The 19,526-nt window shown below is 47.2% G+C and overlaps 1 protein-coding gene across 2 annotated transcripts in view; it reads left to right on the forward strand.

The window, feature by feature from the left end:
* The first annotated feature begins 2,396 nt into the window (after window positions 1-2,396).
* grid1b (glutamate receptor, ionotropic, delta 1b) overlaps window positions 2,397-19,526 on the forward strand; it is a 247,679-nt gene continuing 230,549 nt past the window's right edge. For both annotated transcript variants that reach the window (XM_076988003.1, XM_076988004.1), the window contains exons 1-2: window positions 2,397-2,829; window positions 6,144-6,299. In XM_076988003.1, the coding sequence (XP_076844118.1) occupies window positions 2,751-2,829; window positions 6,144-6,299 (235 nt within the window). In that variant the 5' untranslated portion in view covers window positions 2,397-2,750. The remainder of the gene's footprint in view (window positions 2,830-6,143; window positions 6,300-19,526) is intronic.

Genomic DNA, 19,526 nt, shown 5'->3' on the forward strand with positions numbered 1-19,526 from the left:
GGTTCTTTCACGTAGGCGAAAAGCTGTTACACGACTTCTTGGCCCACAGCTCCACGAATTAATCAGGTTTCCCTCACGGGTCACCGGGCCGGTATGAGCCTCTAATGCAGCTACGAAAGGAGAGAATGTATTTCCCTCTAATTACAATATGCATCAGATTGTTTAGCTATTTGTCATTGGGTCTGTATGGGAAATTCCATTTGCATGCTCCTCGCGCTGGACGAAACGCTTCCGTGACTGGAGGTTAGAGGGCGCGTGATTTTGGTAAACAAAAGGACAAATGAACAGTTGGCAACTATAAGCGTGACTTTTGGCGACACAGTGATAGCTCAGTATGAACAGGTGGACATGCTAAATGAACAACAGAAGTGAAGTAACTGCGACTGACGCAAAATATGTGAGGGTCCAAGAAGCTGATAAATATAATCAAAGGACATTTATTGTACTAACGTTATAAACGAGGCAGTGATGGGGAATTTTAAAACTATAGAGAGTATTGGGTGATGGTTGTTGACTGGAACGCTGTTTTTTAATAGCTTTTATGATATCCATTTGTCCTGACAGATAATGTGCCAAAAGCGATCATTTAGTACTGACTGGGTGTGAGAGCGTGTTTTCCGATTTCCTTCCTCATTGCAGTGCGCTCTCCTTAAATCTGCAACACCCACTTGTAACCACAGTCCAGAGGCGGGCGCGCTCTGCCTTCGAAACAATAGCGGAGTCCTGAACAGCTTCTCTGCAGAGACAAGAATCCGTAATTCCAGCGTCCTTGGTTTTCACTGCACGCAGTCAAATCCAACAAAACACACCGAGAGCTGTGTAGACAGACAGTCCTAAGTCCGCGAAGAACATATTTTGGACTCAGGCGGTCTTGGCATGGTGACACTGAGCGATAGACTGCATTACCGACATGTTAATGGAATTTCTAGAGATCAGCGACCATAGCTCCTGACTACACGATCAACGTAAGGCGCTGATCTACATTTTGGCCAGACTCGTGTGTCATAAAAGGCATTTACAATAACATATGAAATACACATTCATACAGGATACTGTTTTTTTCTGTTTAATGCAGATATGGATATGAAAAACAGGATGACCAAACGGTTTAATTAGCAGGCGCTTCCAATATATAATGAACAAGTGTACGCTTATATTGTGTACTGTGACACATTTCACGTCCGAGAGCTCGACAGGGAGCTGTTCCACGGTCCGTGGTGCTGAAAGCTTCCGCGCGCAGAATATACTTAGCCAAACAATTAAGGGACATTTCCGTTTTCGCATTAACTTGCAAGAAATATCCTTTAATTGTAAGATTAAGAATATCATGTTCTGTCTTCGGCTCCAAGACCTTTGTATTCACCTGGTCGCCGCTTTAGAAGATCTCGGTTTATTTTTCCGCGTTATTTTCAGTGTAACCACACAAACATCACACACTTTTTCTCGACACAGAAATTCGACCTCACGAAAACACCATTTTCGTACAGTCGAGTAGTTCTGGTGGTACTTTCAGAGAGTACTCTGCTTCTAAAACAACACTTAACGCTTTGAAAAATCGCAACTCAGTCAATTAAATGGCAATTCTGGTATGAATGAAAAGATTAATTTCTTGACTCAAGTTGTTAAAATGACTGTATGCAACTTTCATTCGCACTATGAAGATGGCACACGTTTAGACATGATGTGCCACGACAACATGCAAAAGGAAACATTTGAACACACTGCGCGAGGTGCAGATACGCCATCGTACGCAGACATACACTTAAGAATCCGCGGCCTTTCTCTCTGAAGGCGGACAAATGCTGTCCTTTCGTTACGGGTCACTTAAGCCTTCCCATCTTCTGTAATATGTTCGAAACAGCAGCGTTTATTTTGATGAGACTTCACGTGTTTGTTAAGGCTTGTGACCGTGGCTCTCCGCCGCGCCGACCGCTCCTCGCCGTTCTGGGGTGCTCTTACGCGCCGGCAAACATCACCGTTCGTTTCTCCTCAACTTGTAGCAACTGCTAACTTTGTCGCACGACCAACACAAGTGACGGCGTATCCACCTATATGACATCAAACCTTAACTTTAATACTTTAGCGAGAGAAAGTTACCGGTTCGAGCTTTGCGCGCGATGCCTCGCACTTGACCGTAAAATGTGAGCGGTGTGTGGGATTCCCACATATATTCCTTTTCGTCATTCTCTGAATGTCTTCTCTTCATATCCAGATCGGCTTGTTTTCGTATCGGTGATATCGGCAGCCTCGGGGGTACCGTTCTTACCACTGTCTTCCTCTCCTGCTCGCGCGAATTCCATCTCTCCCCGCTTTCCGCGGACAGCTTAGCGGTCTACATAGTGCTTCTCTGCAGTCACGTGGTACGGCAGATCGGGGGAGCGAGCGAGCGAGCGCGCGGGGGTGTCCCTCCTCCGCAGTTTGCAGTTTGTTATGTCTCAGACTCCGCGAGCGCTGGATAGAGCGAGACCTACGGAGAGGGTACCGGATTCTGCGCTTTCGCAAACAACAGATTCTTTCCCGGGCTTCTCTTCCCAACCGTTTCCCGTCATTCCAGATTCCTTACATTTGGTCCTTTGCAGCCCCTCCGGACGCCGCTGTCGTTTGAATAAACCTACACACTTTAATTTTTCACCCTGTTAATCACTCCACATCAGAACGGCGGTGTCTCTTTTGACGTGCGGCGTTTGCTTATTTGGAATTTACCGACGTCTGAGGAACGTGTGGATGAGCTGCTTTAGAAGAAACCGGAGATGGAATTGCTGATAATATGCCTTTCCTTTGGGATATTGCAGTGCAATTCTGTAGGAGCGGACTCCATCATTCATATCGGTAAGGATCGCGGAAACAGATACTCTCCGAGTCGAGAACGAGGTGTTCAAACCAAGTAGAAATGTTTAACGCGAAACCGATTCAGTGTGTCATTTTTCAAGCCCAATGAAGGGAAGATGGTATGTAAAGATATGGGATGTGATGGTCCCGATGAATGCGCTATCAGGTACAAGACAGAAAACTGATGACTGTTTGTAGGGGTTAGTCGGAGGAGCTGAAAGCCTGTGGCTCAGAAAAATCTGCGATGGCCACTGGAATAATTTTCAATTGAGAAGGTGTTGGTTGCGATAAAGTAGCTTTGATTCGCATTCGAATTATAACAATTACATTTGAAAGACCGAGTTGAAAAAAGCATCTCATTTATAGTCCAGTCTCGTTAGAAGGTGAATAGGTTAGCGAAGGGTGAAAATATATGTATAATTCATGAACATGCAATTAACTTGGTAAAACTGGAGAGACATCTTTAATTTGGCTAGCAGTAGAAAACGAAGCGAATGCGCGTGAGGGCTGACCGCTTCCTCCTCCTCCCCCTCTCGGCTATAAGCTTGAACTTTGCATGGAACGTGAGAGAAATTTTAAGAAAGCCTCGTGAAGTAAATAAGTGAAGAGAGAACAAACGCTTCCTCCGATCTTTTTCACACAGCGATGTCCATTTCGCTTCGTAGCCGTTTAGTCCGGCTGGTCCACTCCCAGATTTTGCCACATGTAACAAATATTGCGGTGTGCAACAATTATTATTCCCGTGCCAACATTCATTCGCCTTTTGCAGAAAGGAGGGAAAAGAAGAAGAAGAAGAAGGATTGTGGAAGTGGGGAAACGTGGAGGGGGGTGTTCTCCTTTTCACTACTGAATAGCTCAGACAAGTCCTCTCTCTCTCTCTCTCTCTCTCTCTCTCTCTCTCTCTCTCTCTCTCTCTCTCTCTCTCTCTCTCTCTCTCCCCCACACACGCCCCTTGACCCCAGTTCAGAGTGTACAATAAGTACAACTGTACACGTTTAATGACATTCCAGCGGCTCAGAAGCTTCACTGACACCTCCCCGCACCCCGACCTTTGAACCCTAATGAAGCACCTTAATGGGCTGCAGAAACAGAGAGAGAGAGAGAGAGAGAGAGAGAGAGAGAGAGAGAGAGAGAGAGAGAGAGAAACTATTGCACCTCATAAAACAGCAGTCCTGTTAATTGAATACCTGTTCTAATAATCTCACTGACTAATAAAGGATTTACTATTCATTTATTTAAGAAAGTATGAGTGATAATCAGCCTTTTAAAACAGTAGAAAAGTATTATAAGGCATTAAATGCAAAAATTTCCAATATGAACAGATTAGACCAGTATGCATTTTTGAGATGAATTTAGTCATTTTTGAGGATGTATATGTATCTGACTCTTAAATCGTAGTCAGTAACTATGTTTAATTACTTCTCCATGGACGTATCTAAGCAGACCATTTGCAATTACTACTAGGTGAGTTTTTTTTATTTTAGGTTGGTTTGATATATAATAACCTCACAGATCATAACAACAAAATCCATTTGAACCTTTGTGGTTGCTGTGCATGCGTCTGCGTGTGAATGTGGAAGGCAAGCGGGTTCGGGATGCTTCCACCTGCAAACGTGCAGACAAGTGCGATTCTGTGCTTGTGCTCGAGCGTCTGCCGAGCGCCGTGTTGGGCCTCAGTTATCAGCTTCGGCCCGTCTATCTGCTGTCACACACGCGGGGTGGATATCAAAGCTAATTCTTGCACAGTTGAGGTCTTTGTGGCACTTGTGTATTAACAGACAGGATCAATCGTTCCGTTCATTCGATGCCAACTGTTTATTGGTGCAGATTGTCGCAGAATTATTCTATAGTATAATCAGAGTTTCTTTAACATTTACCTCGCTGACATCAATAGCTTCTATGAAGTCTTTAAGAAAAATAAAATTGAGTAATGGCTGCATACCCATTGGATCGCCAACCACCAACTGGTCCGTCTGTCAGTGGCTCTCCTCGCTTCCACACAGCCGTCTCTAAGTTGGAGACGTGGCCGTATCTGACATGTGAAATCACCCACATGGACCCGTCACGCATTGCGCCTGTGCGTTTTATCACATCTGGTCTTGTTGTCATCTGTGTTGAATACCGCGCCAGACACCAAAAGATAAAGGGGTTCGTCCGGGGGGGGTGGGGGGGGTGGGGGAGCGGACTCACAGGATGGCGTGTGCTTATTTGCACAGACACGACTCTCCAAAGCTGTGATTGGAACGCGGGTGCACACAGTGGGGGTTCCGGCCTGCATTCACTGGCGGACAGAATGAACAGATGCGACACTTCTATTCCCGCTAAATAAGCTGCACGTCGCAGCTGTACATCAAGCGAACCCAGCCCGCCCGCTCCCGTTATCGGCCGTCCATACGGCGGGCGAAGCAGGACCACCTCATTCCCGCCGCACGCTTGACACGTGCCGGCCATTTATCAGTGAGCCAAAGAAGCAGAGACGCGTTAGACGTGCGAGACACGCAAGCATTTTCATTTGGTTGTGTATGGACATGCATGACAGGTTTAGGCATCCCAGCTACAGTTCATAGATGAGCTCAAGTTTATGACCTGCAGGTCGGCTGGTGTGCAAAAGCGACATGGTTACACGCACCATGGAAAAAAACCAATGATTGGTGTCCTTGGTTCTCAACGAAATTGCACATGCAACCGTAGTTTATTTATGGTGTATTTTCCATGCCGCAAGCTCTTCTGTGATGATCAAGAGATCCCACACTGAAGATCGCCCACTGAATTATAACCTGTAGGAGTAAGAGAGACGGAAAGAGACATGCAAGCCTCCCTCCTTTTTCGATTTTCTTCTTTAAGTAGCAGAGGCTACTTATTCCATTTTTTTTAATAAAGAAAATTTCGATTCTCCCGTCTCTTCCCACTTTGGTAACACGAGCTGGAGATAAAACAGGACCACAAAACATGTTTATTGATGTTCTATGCAATAAAGTCACATTCAGATGAACACAAACGCACTACGTCAGCAAGAATGTGTGGAAGGCCTGTGCTGCCCTGACCTAGCTGGACAGGCCGCTTATTAATGGCACATGAGCAGAGAAGGAAATGTGTCAGGAGGCGTGAAATCTTTGCTGCTTCATGTGTTTTGTAGAGTGTAACACTCCTCAGATCCTAATAACCCCCTGGGATCACAGCACTATCACATTTGTAGCAGTCCAGAGCAAATCGTTTCATTTGCTTGCATGTTTGTTTAGCCACGAGAGCAACAACTTGCACGCGAGCGCAGCGCGACAGGCCGCAAATAACTGCTGGCTCGCGTTTCTCCGCAGGTGCCATTTTTGAGGAGAACGCTGTGAGGGATGATGAGGTGTTCCAGCTGGCCATCTCTGACCTTAGCCTCAACGATGACATTTTGCAGAGTGAGAAAATCACCCACTCCATAAAATTTATTGAGCCCAACAACCCCTTCCAGGCAGTACAGGAAGGTAAGTGAAGCATTGTTCTTAGCATCATAAATCAATAACCGCCTACTTATCATTTATGTCTGTTTGTTCCAAACTGTCGTTTACTGGTTTGAATGGCAACTTTGCCCTATTGGGTCTTTTTGCAAGCGTTAACTGTTGCAAGCATTAAATGTTGCAAGCATTAACTGTTTCGCATGTTCTATGGATTATGGTGCAAGGGCAAGATTTTTCAAAAAAGTTTTATCACATTAAAGGTATTTGGACATTTCCAGTCCCCCTCCCCACTTTGTGTTACATGTCATCCTAAATTGCATTTTGATACTGATAATCTATTATTTGATATATAGAAGAAATTGGATATGTCTCCAAGTCCACATTTGATAGACAGGTGTTATTGCTTTCAGTGTGAAGTTCTTAGAGCAACTGTGTTTTCTGTGGAGAGAAAGCTAGGTGGAAGTATTGAGTCAGACGGACCCGATAGCAATTTCTCACATAATTGCAATCGAGTACAAGGAGCCTTCAGCTTCTCTCACCTCAAAGGTTACAGGAAACATGGAACAAGAGCAAATGTGTTTTCTGAATGCTGTGACAGTTAATGACACAGCGATTGAAGATGACAATGATGATGGTGATGATGATGGTGATGGCGGTGATGACTTGCTTGGGTGTTCTCACGACTAGAGCTCTATTATCTTAGCACGGGATAATGTGCTGAAGTTATCAGCTTTAGCGAAGCTCTGAGATATAGAGCCACTTCCTCGTTAGTCCTCCTGTTTTCAAAACTGTATTTTGGGGCATTTTAACTGTGATTCTGAGACTCATCGCTAATATAAAGCTATCCTCCAAATCCTCCACGTTGGAGTTTAGTTCTTGGTTGTTTTAAGTGCAGTGTGGGTGGCTGTCAGCTCAGCAGGACCACTCCGCTTCCTGTATTCGGCTCCCTTGAGCGTTCACCGAGCAGGGCGACTCAACCCAAAGTCGCGCCTCCTGACCTTTGCGTGACTCCTTATGGAACACAGACCATGGGCAGCTTCTCCTTAAGCAGTTCACCAACCACAGACCTACAGGAAAGAGACCCTGGTCCCACTTACACATACTTTATTACATAAAATAGTTTTAAAGAGTACAGCCAAACACCAAAGCACCATTCCCTGCTTGTGGTTCTCTTCACGGCTGTGCAAAATATTGTTTGCTAATATTGTCCTTTGCAATACTGATAACGGAAAAAGGATGCAATATGCAAATAAGGTTTCTAACCAAATGTTTGAGATGTGAGTGCCCAACCCTATCCAGATTTTTATCAAAATACGGCCCACCATGTTTTAACCACATCGTATCAATATCACAATCACATTATGCCTAGACTTGCAAGGAATTATATTTCTTTATCACAGTACAGTGTTTTTTATCCATACTGTCTAGCTACTAGTGACAGGTTATTAGGCACTGTGAAGACATTCATATTGCAACTGACATTCATGCGGTAACTGAGATCAGGTCTCTCGCTTGTTTTCTACTCTTGTGATGATTGGTACTTGTCAGTAGACACAAATGCAAATGAAAACCATTCAAACCAGTGCCAAACTGGAGTCTGGCACTAACAGCCATGCTGTGGAGTAAACTGGGAGACGCGCTCAGTCTCTTATCACTGAAGCTGAAGGAAATCCCATCATCCTCAGCGGGTTCTCCGGGAGACGCTGGTGTGTCAGCTCCGGTCAGCGAGCTCTCCGCATGCAGGGCTGGCATCCAGCAGTTGGGACTGCGTCCCCACGGCAACGTGTCCGGAACACGGGGTCTTGGAACGAGGGTTTCTTCCGAGCGGCGGACCGCAGATCTTCTCTTTGTTGACTTTAGCGGGAGGGGGCGGGGCTGAGGGGGCGGGGCTGAGGGGGCACTTCACAGTCCGAGTCATTAGACAGTGAAAGACTCACACAGCTCCTGGCTGGGGACCAGGAAGTGACGGACTGGCACCTCCAGCCATGTGCCTGGGTGGTGCCTCCAACAGCGCTGTCCCTCCACCTTAATTCTGCTGGGTGGAGGGTAATTGAAAACTGTCTAGTTTCCACCGAAGAGACTCAAGTGGGGGAAGGATGGAGGTGACGGAGGAGCGGGTAACACTACATTACTATGTCAGCGCTGGGCTTGAAGTCCTGCGTCAATGTAAAAATCTTTGGCTGTGTTATGAATGCAATTATGTGTCGCATTATGCATGTGCAATGGATTGTCAGAAGGCAGAAAAAATGATTCCTCTTTGTCTGGAGAGGAAAAAGAGCTTTTAGAAATCCCATTGGGCTTAAGGTAGCTGCAGGTACACACACACACACACACACACACACACACACACACAGACGCACACACAGACGCACACTACATATAGCAAAGTGTATTAGCACACTTGGGTCAACAAACTACATCCAGACTATAACAGGGCATATCAAGACTGCAGGGGCAATTCTGCAGCATCAAGCCCTCCCCCCTAAATTAGTCCTGCCCCTTGTCATTACTTCTGTCAGCACCACGGACAGTTCCATAAATGTCCCCGAGCTTTACACCGTCCACAGTCTGGGTTAATAAGAGCTGCTTCTCTGTCTTCCTGTTTCCATAACTGTGTTTGATTTTCCATTACAGTGTCTGATCTCTCTTTCAGAGAAACCCAAATTATAATGAGATTTTAGATCATACATTGCTTCGAACAGAAACTAGCAGAAGTGTAGCAATTTCTTTCTAATTACCAGCGATCACTAATTTACAGCGGAGCACGCAGTACCAGGCTTAGCTCATGCTTGTGTCACAACGCTGTTAATTATTCTGCTGATTCTTCTATTATCTTGTCCTGATCAAAGTCTGAATAAAGGCATCCGCCTCTTCCTGCCCCTGCACTGTGCCCATTGGCTCTTGATGTAAGAGTTCGGTGGTGCGTGATTAATTTAGGAACTCCACAACACCTCTTGCGTCTCAGCGTCTCGCTGCCCTTGCCAAGACTTCCGGCTGCCGAAGAAATGGATGCTGTTCTTCCTTTATTGCGGGAAACATGATGGCAGCGTGGCGGCCTTTGGCAGAGATCAGCAGAGCTTTTGTGTTTGTCTTCCAGAGGAAGCGCTCTGATGTGGAACATCTGATGTTTCTGCATGGTGAGGCGCGAGTGCTCGCGAGATCTAAGGTGCGAGACGACGCGGACGCATCCAAGGGCCTCAGAGCGGTTCGCTCGGCATGGGGAATGCCGCTCCTAGTTCTAGCGAAGCACTAAAATCTTTTTGTCAGGCACTTAAACACCAGAGCAAATTAAAGCCGGTCATGTTAAAGAAAATGCTGAAGGATTTGTTCAGAGTTTCCCTTGTCAGCACTTCCCTGACCCAACGTCTGATCTGAGGTTCCTGACAGGTTCTGGATCTGTGCTCTGGCAACACGAACATCAACATCCCCTATATACACACACACACACACACACAACACACGCACGCATGCACACAGACGCACGCACACACACGCACTCACACATACTCACACATACACACACACCAGTGGATGCATTATCAGTGCACTATTAGTTGGTTGAGCAGGCTTTATGGAAAATGGCCTTATTTGCATAAAATCTGCATTTCTTCTGCTATGGCGTTTCTCTCCACGTTATGTGCGTCGGATGCCCATGCTGAACGGCATAGTGATCTCCCACTATCCTGGCCCACGCCTGCAGGATGGAGTTGGGTGGAGGCCCCCCCAGAATTCTTGAGCTCTGGACCCAGGCACAAAAGTGACGTGCACACATACAGATCAGCTAATGTAGTGTCACTGTTCACATGCGCACACAACATGTTTAACTTATTAAAATATTCATACTATACACACACAGGCTTGTGTATATGCATGTGTGCATTTGTATATGTTATTATGGATGTTTTATTAGTAACGCTTGTATACCTGACCGTTTGTGCAATTATCCAATCAGCCAATGGAAGTGACTGAAAGCATGCAATCTTACGCACATCTGTCAGGAGCTTCATTTAATGCTCACATGAAACATCAGACTGGGCAAACTGCAGTCTGGGGGACTCTGACCGTGGCATGTCCACTGGTGCCAGACGGGCTGGTTCACAGATTTCGGAAACAGCTGCTGAGATCTTTTACAAACACCTCCTGGGATGTTTTGTGCGCAACGGTCAAAAGCTGGAAACGAAACACCTCCAGTAAGCATTGGCATTGTTCGTGTCTAGTTGATGAGGCAGGCCTAAGAAGACAGACATGTTCAAGACATTACAAAAACTCAAATCACCACTCTGCACATCGGTGCTGAGCAGAGGAGAACCACAGAGCATCCAGCAGGTCCAAACCTGGAGATACAGGAACAGAAGAGCTTGCTGTGATCTACTCCTACAGTGGAGACAGGCTCTCGTAAGCTGTAGCCTTCAAAGACACCAGATCGGAATCCACTACAGCACCGAGGGGAGTGTGATCAGAGAGGAGATCGGGATCCACTACAGCATCGAGGGGAGTGTGATCAGAGAGGAGATCGGGATCCACTACAGCACCGAGGGGAGTGTGATCAGAGAGGAGATCGGGATCCACTACAGCATCGAGGGGAGTGTGATCAGAGAGGAGATCGGGATCCACTACAGCATCGAGGGGAGTGTGATCAGAGAGGAGATCGGGATCCACTACAGCATCGAGGGGAGTGTGATCAGAGAGGAGATCGGGATCCACTACAGCATCGAGGGGAGTGTGATCAGAGAGGAGATCGGGATCCACTACAGCACCGAGGGGAGTGTGATCAGAGAGGAGATCGGGATCCACTACAGCACCGAGGGGAGTGTGATCAGAGAGGAGATCGGGATCCACTACAGCCCCTTTGGGAGTCTGATTGGATAGGAGATTCTATCTCATGCAGGAAATGCAGGAGCAATCCCAACTCTGCATCTAAACCCAGAGAGGTGATATTTTGTAACTAAACAGGTACTGAATGAGAGCTTAAGTGCTCTTTCAAAAGAGGGGTATTCACACACACACACACACACACGCACACACACACACACACACACACACACACACACACACACACACACACACACACACACACACACACACACACACACACACACACACACACACACAAATGACCTTCTCCAGGCCAGCATTTGGTGCCAAATCACAGCATGTTTGTGCAAAAAACAAAAGACTTTACCTTCACCGTGCAGCTCCATGTCATCACCTCCTCTGGCTGGAGGTGGTTTGTTTTGTTCCATCAGTGTAATGATCTTCAACACGATTTGGGCTGGAGGCCACGAGGGTTGTCTGCAGGACGTCCTCTTCCTCTAGTCATGACGCTGCCTTCGTTGGCCTCTCTGTCCTCTGGCTGTGGGAGAGCGATTAAGATATTCACACTTTCTCTCTCTCTCCTTCTCTAAGCCTAATCATTAGAAGAATAAGAAGGGGGCTTTTTTTAGCATCAGTTTGAATCCTCTTATTTGTACAAGCGGGAGTGACTCATACGTGCCTGCAAAGTGCTGTTTTGTCCTCACTTATTACCCCTAAATCTTGAGGGATCTCAAGACTGACACCACAGCAAAAAGCCCAACGTGACTCTTTCCTGCTGAGCTCACTTTATAATGGGGGCCAACTTTACAAAGAGGTATGGAAGGGGACAACAAAAAGCTTCTGTCCTCTTGCACAACACTGATCTCACTCTTGCTGTTTGGAACACTCTGTTGTTGTTGTCTCACTGTCTCTGCTCCTGTCTGTCTTCCAGTCTGTCTCACTCTCTCCAGAGGTCTGACTGATCTGTACTGGGTTGTCATGGCAGACGGGCTCTTCACACCTGGCATTGCAGAGAAGCACAAGCCCTACATGACAGGTGGAGGGGAGGAGCCGGGGAGCAGAGGGGGCGGGGTCTTGATGTGAGTGGGGAGGATACCTAGTGGAGTGCAATAACTGATAAGCTAATGCCACAACTCTGAAGCCATGTTACCATGGTAATTAATTTGTGAGATGTTTTGGGCCTATGGCCTGTAAGGGCGGGGTCATCTAATTTAGGCGGTGCTACAAAATGCATTTCACAGGGCACGTGAGCCACGTGAGCACGTGAACGCCCACATGCTGAGCCCTATAGCTCCCTCCTGCATTCCACCACTTACCCACCATACATTGCTGCATGCTCATCCACTTAAGTCCCTCTCTCCTGTCATCCCTCCCATCTCTGCTCTGCTCTCTCCATCTTTGCCCCTCAGTCTGAGCTGCTGCTTGAGGTCCTTCGCTGACTGCTGAGGTCAGCCCAGCGTTTATGGAGCAGAGTATGAGCAGAGTGTGGATGGAGTTTGAACAGAGTATTGATGGAGTATGAACAGAGTGGATGGATTAAGAACAGTGTGGATGGAGCGTGGACAGAGGTGCCCAGCTCAACTCTGGGTAGGAATGAGATGTGTGGGGCGTTTCTCACAAAGCACCCCTGGTCTTTCAAAGCCTCATCCAACTGCCTTTTTCTACATTTCATCAGGGTTATTTGATTCGCTTTGTATGATTGTATTCAGTCTTAAACTCCAGTTTGAAGATTAAATCAAATCTAAAATCCAATTATGTATTTTTATTTATTGATTTTTTTTGGTGCGTTACCGGCTCCAGGACTTTGTCGATTGCAGATAACTCAGAACCTTTTCACAATCAAGGTGTCAGCTTATTAAAAACTGGGTGGTCCTGTTCATTCAGAGGCATGAAGGTGTGATACGTCTGGTCTAGCTCGTCGCTGACACAAGGGCCCTGTGGATGAGGAACATGCTGACACCATCAGAGAGCTCCACCTGAGAAGACTCCTCTCTCTGATCGAACCATCTCCTCCAAACACACTGCCATTCTGCAGAAAGACACTCTCAACTTCTCTTCAAGGAGGCTTGAACAGACGCCCGCTGTTCTCTGGGAAACCCCTGACTTGTCCATTGCACAGAAGGTTCTCTATATCTTCCCAGTGGCTAAAAATATCCATTGAAGGCACAAAGTCTTATATCTGACTGCTTTTAGTGTTATTCGCTCATCTACCTTACGTCGGTAGATTGGCTTCCTGTAGCTTTACAACTGCTGTCATTAACACAGCCAATCGTGTAATGGAAGACATGTATTGCCATCAGGATATGACAGATCTATTTGTAACATCAAACAACATGCAAAACACACAGTCAACCCATTCATACCCATAAGCTATTTCCAGTTTTTATTTTTAGGTTAGGTGACTTTGATGCTCTTAAACAAGCAATGTGCAACGCTGCAAAGCTGCCGCCGGTTTTCATCTGTACGAAAAGACACCGGGCACAGGTCACGAGTTTCAGCTCTAAAAATGGCATACTATAACACGAATGCTTAGCGTTTGTTCTGAAACTTTCCCGCAGACCGAACGTCAGCAGCGAAATCACAACCCTGCTTTAAGTCCACGGCAGCTCGCTGCTGTGACATCGTGTCATGTATATTACGGTTTGCCATCTGTATAATCCTGAAGATATGCTTCAGGTGAAGGCGTGCGTACAGTGTTACACCACAAGTGTGTCATACTTCCTAGACACTTTTATGGCCGACGAGATTTAATGATCGGCATGAGTTGCCGTGATTTAATCAGCGGACTTCTCGAAAGACCAACAGCAGATTGACAAAATGTCATCGCGAGCCCCGTTTTCGGTTTTCAGAAAAGTGATTTGCATTTTGCCGCCGTGGCACCTTTTCCCGCGAGGAACCCGTAGAGAGCGTTTATTGCGCGTGGTGGGCTAAACTGTACAGTGGGCTAAACTGTACTTACTGCAGTTCTAGCCCGCAGGCTTAGCAAATGACTCAGGAGATTTGGTTCAGGCGGTCAGCCTCGGGGACGAGGGCGTAATCCCCAACACGTGATCGTCTCCACACTGAAGGGCTTGGGACGGAGATGATGCTGCAGAAGAAGGTTCAGAGGCTAAAAGTCGAGTAGATACAGGCTCGTCACGGATTCAACTCGACTAAATAAATAAATTTAAAAATCGGCGGACTTCAGATTGTATATGCGGCCTATTCTTGTGGCATAAACAAACGCCATGCAAAATAGCCGTTGCTTTCGGTCTGAAAGTATGACGAAGGCTCTAAGAATATCATGGGGAAATTAGGGCTGTGTAGTAGGTGAGCGCCTCCAGTGATCAGATGCACGACTATTAAAGTGTGCAATTAAGAGGCGGTTGTCTCGTGGCGTCAGCGGGGGTCTATTACCGGAGACGCGCGAGCGCGAGCTGTGAGATGAGCAAACCTGCAAGGCGCTTGCGGAAAAAAAATGCAGAAGGTGAAGAAGACGATCGAAAATATTTATTAAATTGCATCGTTTTGAAAGAAGTCCAAAAAATAAATCCCCCACGGCGTTGGTGAAGTGCAGCGGCTATCGAAGCTATTAAAGTCTCGGAGGTGCGTTGGAAGCTCATCCAGCAGCTGAGGTCGCCTCAGAAGAGATTCCCCACCTTCCTTGTTTATGATAATAGAGCTGATTTGCATGGCAAAATGCTTAAAGTCCCTTTAGCTACCAGTCCTGATTTCTGAAAAGGAACGCCTCTCTAAACCAGTGCGTTTTGTGCTTAAAAAAAAAAAAAAAAACATCTATTTTTGTGTCAAGCGTAGGGCGCAGAACCCACTTCCGCGTGATTGCGTTCGTCCGCAGTGCATTACTAGCTTGCATCAGCTAGCAGAGAGCAACTTCATTAGCAGCTGAAGGATTTTATTTGGCCTTTGTGTTTTTCAATTACAGTTTCTAGTGCGCTTCCAATTAATCCCTCGCGTGTGAGCAAAGCGTCAAGAGGCACTCCACGTGTTTGTTGGATTGTATAGGCGGGGCGATCAGAGCTCACATCTTTAAGTTTAGGATTGTACAGTCCTCTTTTAGCAACATAGGCCTGTACTGTCTATCAAGAAATACATGTTCTAGCTCCATATGATCTTTTTTAAACTACAGTTAAAGATATATATTTTTAAATGGTATATATAAATGTGCTTCTAAATGTGATCGCACAGAATATAACCATTATTAGAACAAAGCGACCTGCTGTTCAGTCTGAACCTCCACGATCATTTTGCTGTAGTCATACATTCCTACAGCTTCCGGAAGGACAGTGCAATATGGCATGCTGCTGCAGTATTTTAAGTCCCATATCCCGACTGTGCAGTATTTTAAAGCTGCCATAACCCGACAGTGCAGTATTTTAAAGCTGCCATAACCCGACTCGCCGGCACCAACCGTCCACTGTCACTACCTGATTTCTGTTTTCCTTGGAGGGTATAGTAGATAAAACGCGCAATCAAGCATGGGTCCATGTGGGCTTTGGCCCCCGGTGCCGAGGACGTAGGAGAGCAGGCTTCTCAGGGGCTGGCGCATAGGCGCACGTGATCCGCCAGGAACCCTGTATAAGGAGGAGGCTCATGAATATTCAGCACCATAATACCTGCAGAACACAGAAGGACGGCCCACGCGCCCACCAGACGGAGACACAGAGAGTGTTCTGATCCCGCCCGTTTAAGAATGTTTAAGAATAAACTCCTTTCCTAGAAATGTCTTGGAGGCATCCTGTGGTTGTCCAAAGGCATTCTGTATTTAAAATCTTTATTGACTCAATGAATAGTGGATTCATTAATTGATTCATCGAATACATCCACAGGCACACCTAGCTGTTCGCTTGGCTGGTTTCGGATGCTGGCACCACCCGGAACAGGCAGCCCACCCAAACCTAAAATAGCCCTGGGTGGAAGGCGAGAGAAGACCTCCATTTTAGTGGCAGCCTATCCTTTCGCCATTACTGCATTGTTTTGGTTCCCTTCCCTTTTGTTCCTTTGTATCATCTGTTTTTTTAACCTTCCAAAGAATGGAGTGAAAGAAGAAATAAATGAGTAAGCAAAGGTGGAAAAGGACGGGGCCGTCCTTTAATCTAGAAAGCCTCTCGTTGCCCTTTAAAGAGGCAGCGGAGTCTTTGTAACCCTCCAAATAGGAGCGCCTTGTCCTCTGAGCCACAAATGTGATTCCCTTTCATTCTCTGAGCCCAGTAACATTAACAGGAAATAGGTTGACTGATAAAAAATGTCCATAATAATGGATGACTGAGAAGGCTTGTAGAGCTTCACTGATTTTTGGATGACATTAGAGAAAAAAGATGGCAAGAAGGATGAGAAGGAGGAACGTCAGGAACATCAGAGGAACGCCATTGAGGGGTTTTGCCCCTGTAGCCCTGGGCGGCCCTGAGATGGTAGACCAAAGACATGAGCTTCCTCATTTCTGCCATATTGACCACTGAACCGTCTGTGTCTCCGAAAGGAGAAAGCAGGTGCTATCGATCTGTCCCTTTGGAGGAAGGGCGTGTCTGATGGGTACACACAGACCGAAGGTGTGCTGGGCATTTGCTTCTTAAATGGTGCAGCTTTTTGCATACAGTAAATGAAACACAGAGGTGTTTGCGGACATCCTGGCTCATCGGAGCCATATCTGTCGTGCCCGTCTGCGCACATCCTTTCCTCCATAGCTAACTATACAGTCACAGATTTCCTATAAGCCATTTGGCCGTGATTATTTTGGCTGTTTGTTTGTCTGCAGAGAGGCGTCCCTCTCTCGCTCCGTCTCTGTCACTTCCTCTGTTCCTCAGTTTTTCGCTCTCTCTCTTCGCTGTCCCTGTATCATAGCAGAAGTGATCTACTGCAGGCCTTTGTTTGGTTGACATGGCAACAGGCCCTTGGTGTGGGAACAGTGAGATGAGCACCTGTAGAGCAGCAAGCCTCTCACTCTCCTGATGGAGAGTGCATGAGAGAGGGAGGGAGAGAGGGAGAGGGAGTGGGAGGATGGATGGGGAGGGAGGGAGAGAGGGAGAGGGAGGGAGAGAGGGAAGGAGGGAGAGGGAGCGGGAGGGATGGGGAGGGAGGGAGAGAGGGAAGGAGGGAGAGGGAGCGGGAGGGATGGGGAGGGAGGGAGAGAGGGAAGGAGGGAGAGGGAGTGGGAGGATGGATGGGGAGGGAGGGAGAGAGGGAGAGGGAGTGGGAGGGAGGGATGGGGAGGGAGGGAGAGAGGGAGAGGGAGTGGGAGGGAGGGATGGGGAGGGAGGGAGAGAGGGAGAGGGAGCGGGAGGATGGATGGGGAGGGAGGGAGAGAGGGAGAGGGAGTGGGAGGGAGGGATGGGGAGGGAGGGAGAGAGGGAGAGGGAGTGGGAGGGAGGGATGGGGAGGGAGGGAGAGAGGGAAGGCGGGAGAGGGAGCGGGAGGATGGATGGGGAGGGAGGGAGAGAGGGAAGGCGGGAGAGGGAGCGGGAGGATGGATGGGGAGGGAGGGAGAGAGGGAAGGAGGGAGAGGGAGCGGGAGGGATGGATGGGGAGGGAGGGAGAGAGGGAAGGCGGGAGAGGGAGCGGGAGGATGGATGGGGAGGGAGGGAGAGAGGGAAGGTGGGAGAGGGAGCGGGAGGATGGATGGGGAGGGAGGGAGAGAGGGAAGGAGGGAGAGGGAGCGGGAGGGATGGATGGGGAGGGAGGGAGAGAGGGAAGGCGGGAGGGATGGATGGGGAGGGAGAAAGATTGAGCAGAGAATGATGTTTCAGGTGGGAGTTGGGAGACAGGAAAAACAAGAAAGGTGAAAAGTTTCAGGATGCGCAAAGGTCAGAGTGCGTAGGACGTAGGCTGTTGCAGTGACACCTGACAGACAGAAAGACAGAGTGAGAACTAACGCTCACTGCTCAAACTGCTCAAAGATTCCTAAACACTCATAAATTGTTTTAGATTTTAAAGGTTACACTAGTAGTTTCAAAGTTTTCAGTGGGAAGGAAATTTAAGGGCAACTCTAAAACAGTGACAAAGAACTTTAATCTCCATGACAGATTTCGCCTGATACCTCTATGGGACTATAAATTGCTGCCTTTGTGAGTTCCAGAGTGTATAAGGACAAATGTGAAATTTGTTCCTCGGGTGTAGCTCTGGTGCCATTTGTCTCAGCAGCAGTGACTCCCTGATAGAACAGCGTAACATGGCAAACTTGACATTTAAGTAAACACCTGCCAGTCTGTGTGTTTCTGGAAGATATTCTGGAGAACCGCGGCCTGTCCAGATTGACGGTCTGTCCAGGTGCATGCTCGGTCCCCTGGCAGTCCTGGACCACCACGCTTAGCATGTATGGCACTTTCTGTCATGTTCTTTGCAACTGTAGTCTATCAGGGAAATCAGTGCATGCAAAACACAGCTCAGTTCTTACAGCTCAGGGCGTTTGTGCTATTTTGAGCTCAGACCATTTTTTTCTTTGTTTGAGTGATCACGCTGACATGGCTGTCAGAGATTGGTCAAGATGTCTGCTTCTGGGACAATTGCTCATTCTAACCCGCAAAATGAAATGGTCTGTCCTTGGATGCTAACAAATGTTTCATTCACCATGTCAGGACCAGTGTGGAACTGAAACAAACACCAACACCCAAGGACGTTCTCTATGTTAGCGTGAAGATGATAGCTTGTTATGCTTTCTGAGACGCTCTGCCTTGCCACACTCTCTCTGATATTTAGTCCACTAAGAGAATCGACTCTCTGAATTTCTTGTGGTGGGATACATTTGGTGCAGACACAGATGCAAAAATGTATGGGACAGCAGATTAGAACGGAGTACTGGACAAACCATACATATACTGTATATATATATATATCCACCCCTGTTACCTGAAAGCATTCCATGCACCCGAGGCCTTTTCAGAGTGGAACTTTAGTCCTCTAAACTTACGAGAGCTTGAAGAATGGTGCATGGGAACCCAACCCAGCATTTTGGACCATGGAATTAGGGGTCTTCGCTGAGCTAAATATAAAGTGCAAGCTAGCCTCTACGGCCTTTACGTTTCCCATGACATGTGACGATGGCTTTCACCTTAATATTTTTGAATCTGTTCTGGGCAGTCCAGTCGAACAGACTAAAGACATCCCCAATCTGGCATCAGATTTTCATTTTAAAGCAAGGAACTCCTAAGGTGCTTATGTAGGATTTAGGGCTTATACATCAGCGGTGTTCTTGCACACTTTCTTTCTGATGCCTCTGGAGCTCAGAGGACCTTCTGCACTCCATCGCCAGCCCGTACAGTTCTGATTCCACCATGTAAACGCAGTCTCACTGGCAAATGAAGTAATTAAGGCTGCTGACACATATCCTCGGGGTGCGGACGGCTGGATCCCACACCTGAAACCCATTTGTGTGGGTACGAAGGCCAAAAAACATACCTTTGAGTTCACTGGATGTGTGGCGACTAGAGCAAATCAAAGGCCACCAGC

This window comes from Brachyhypopomus gauderio, unplaced genomic scaffold, assembly GCF_052324685.1.
Source record: "Brachyhypopomus gauderio isolate BG-103 unplaced genomic scaffold, BGAUD_0.2 sc57, whole genome shotgun sequence".
NCBI classification, from domain to species: Eukaryota; Metazoa; Chordata; class Actinopteri; order Gymnotiformes; family Hypopomidae; genus Brachyhypopomus; species Brachyhypopomus gauderio.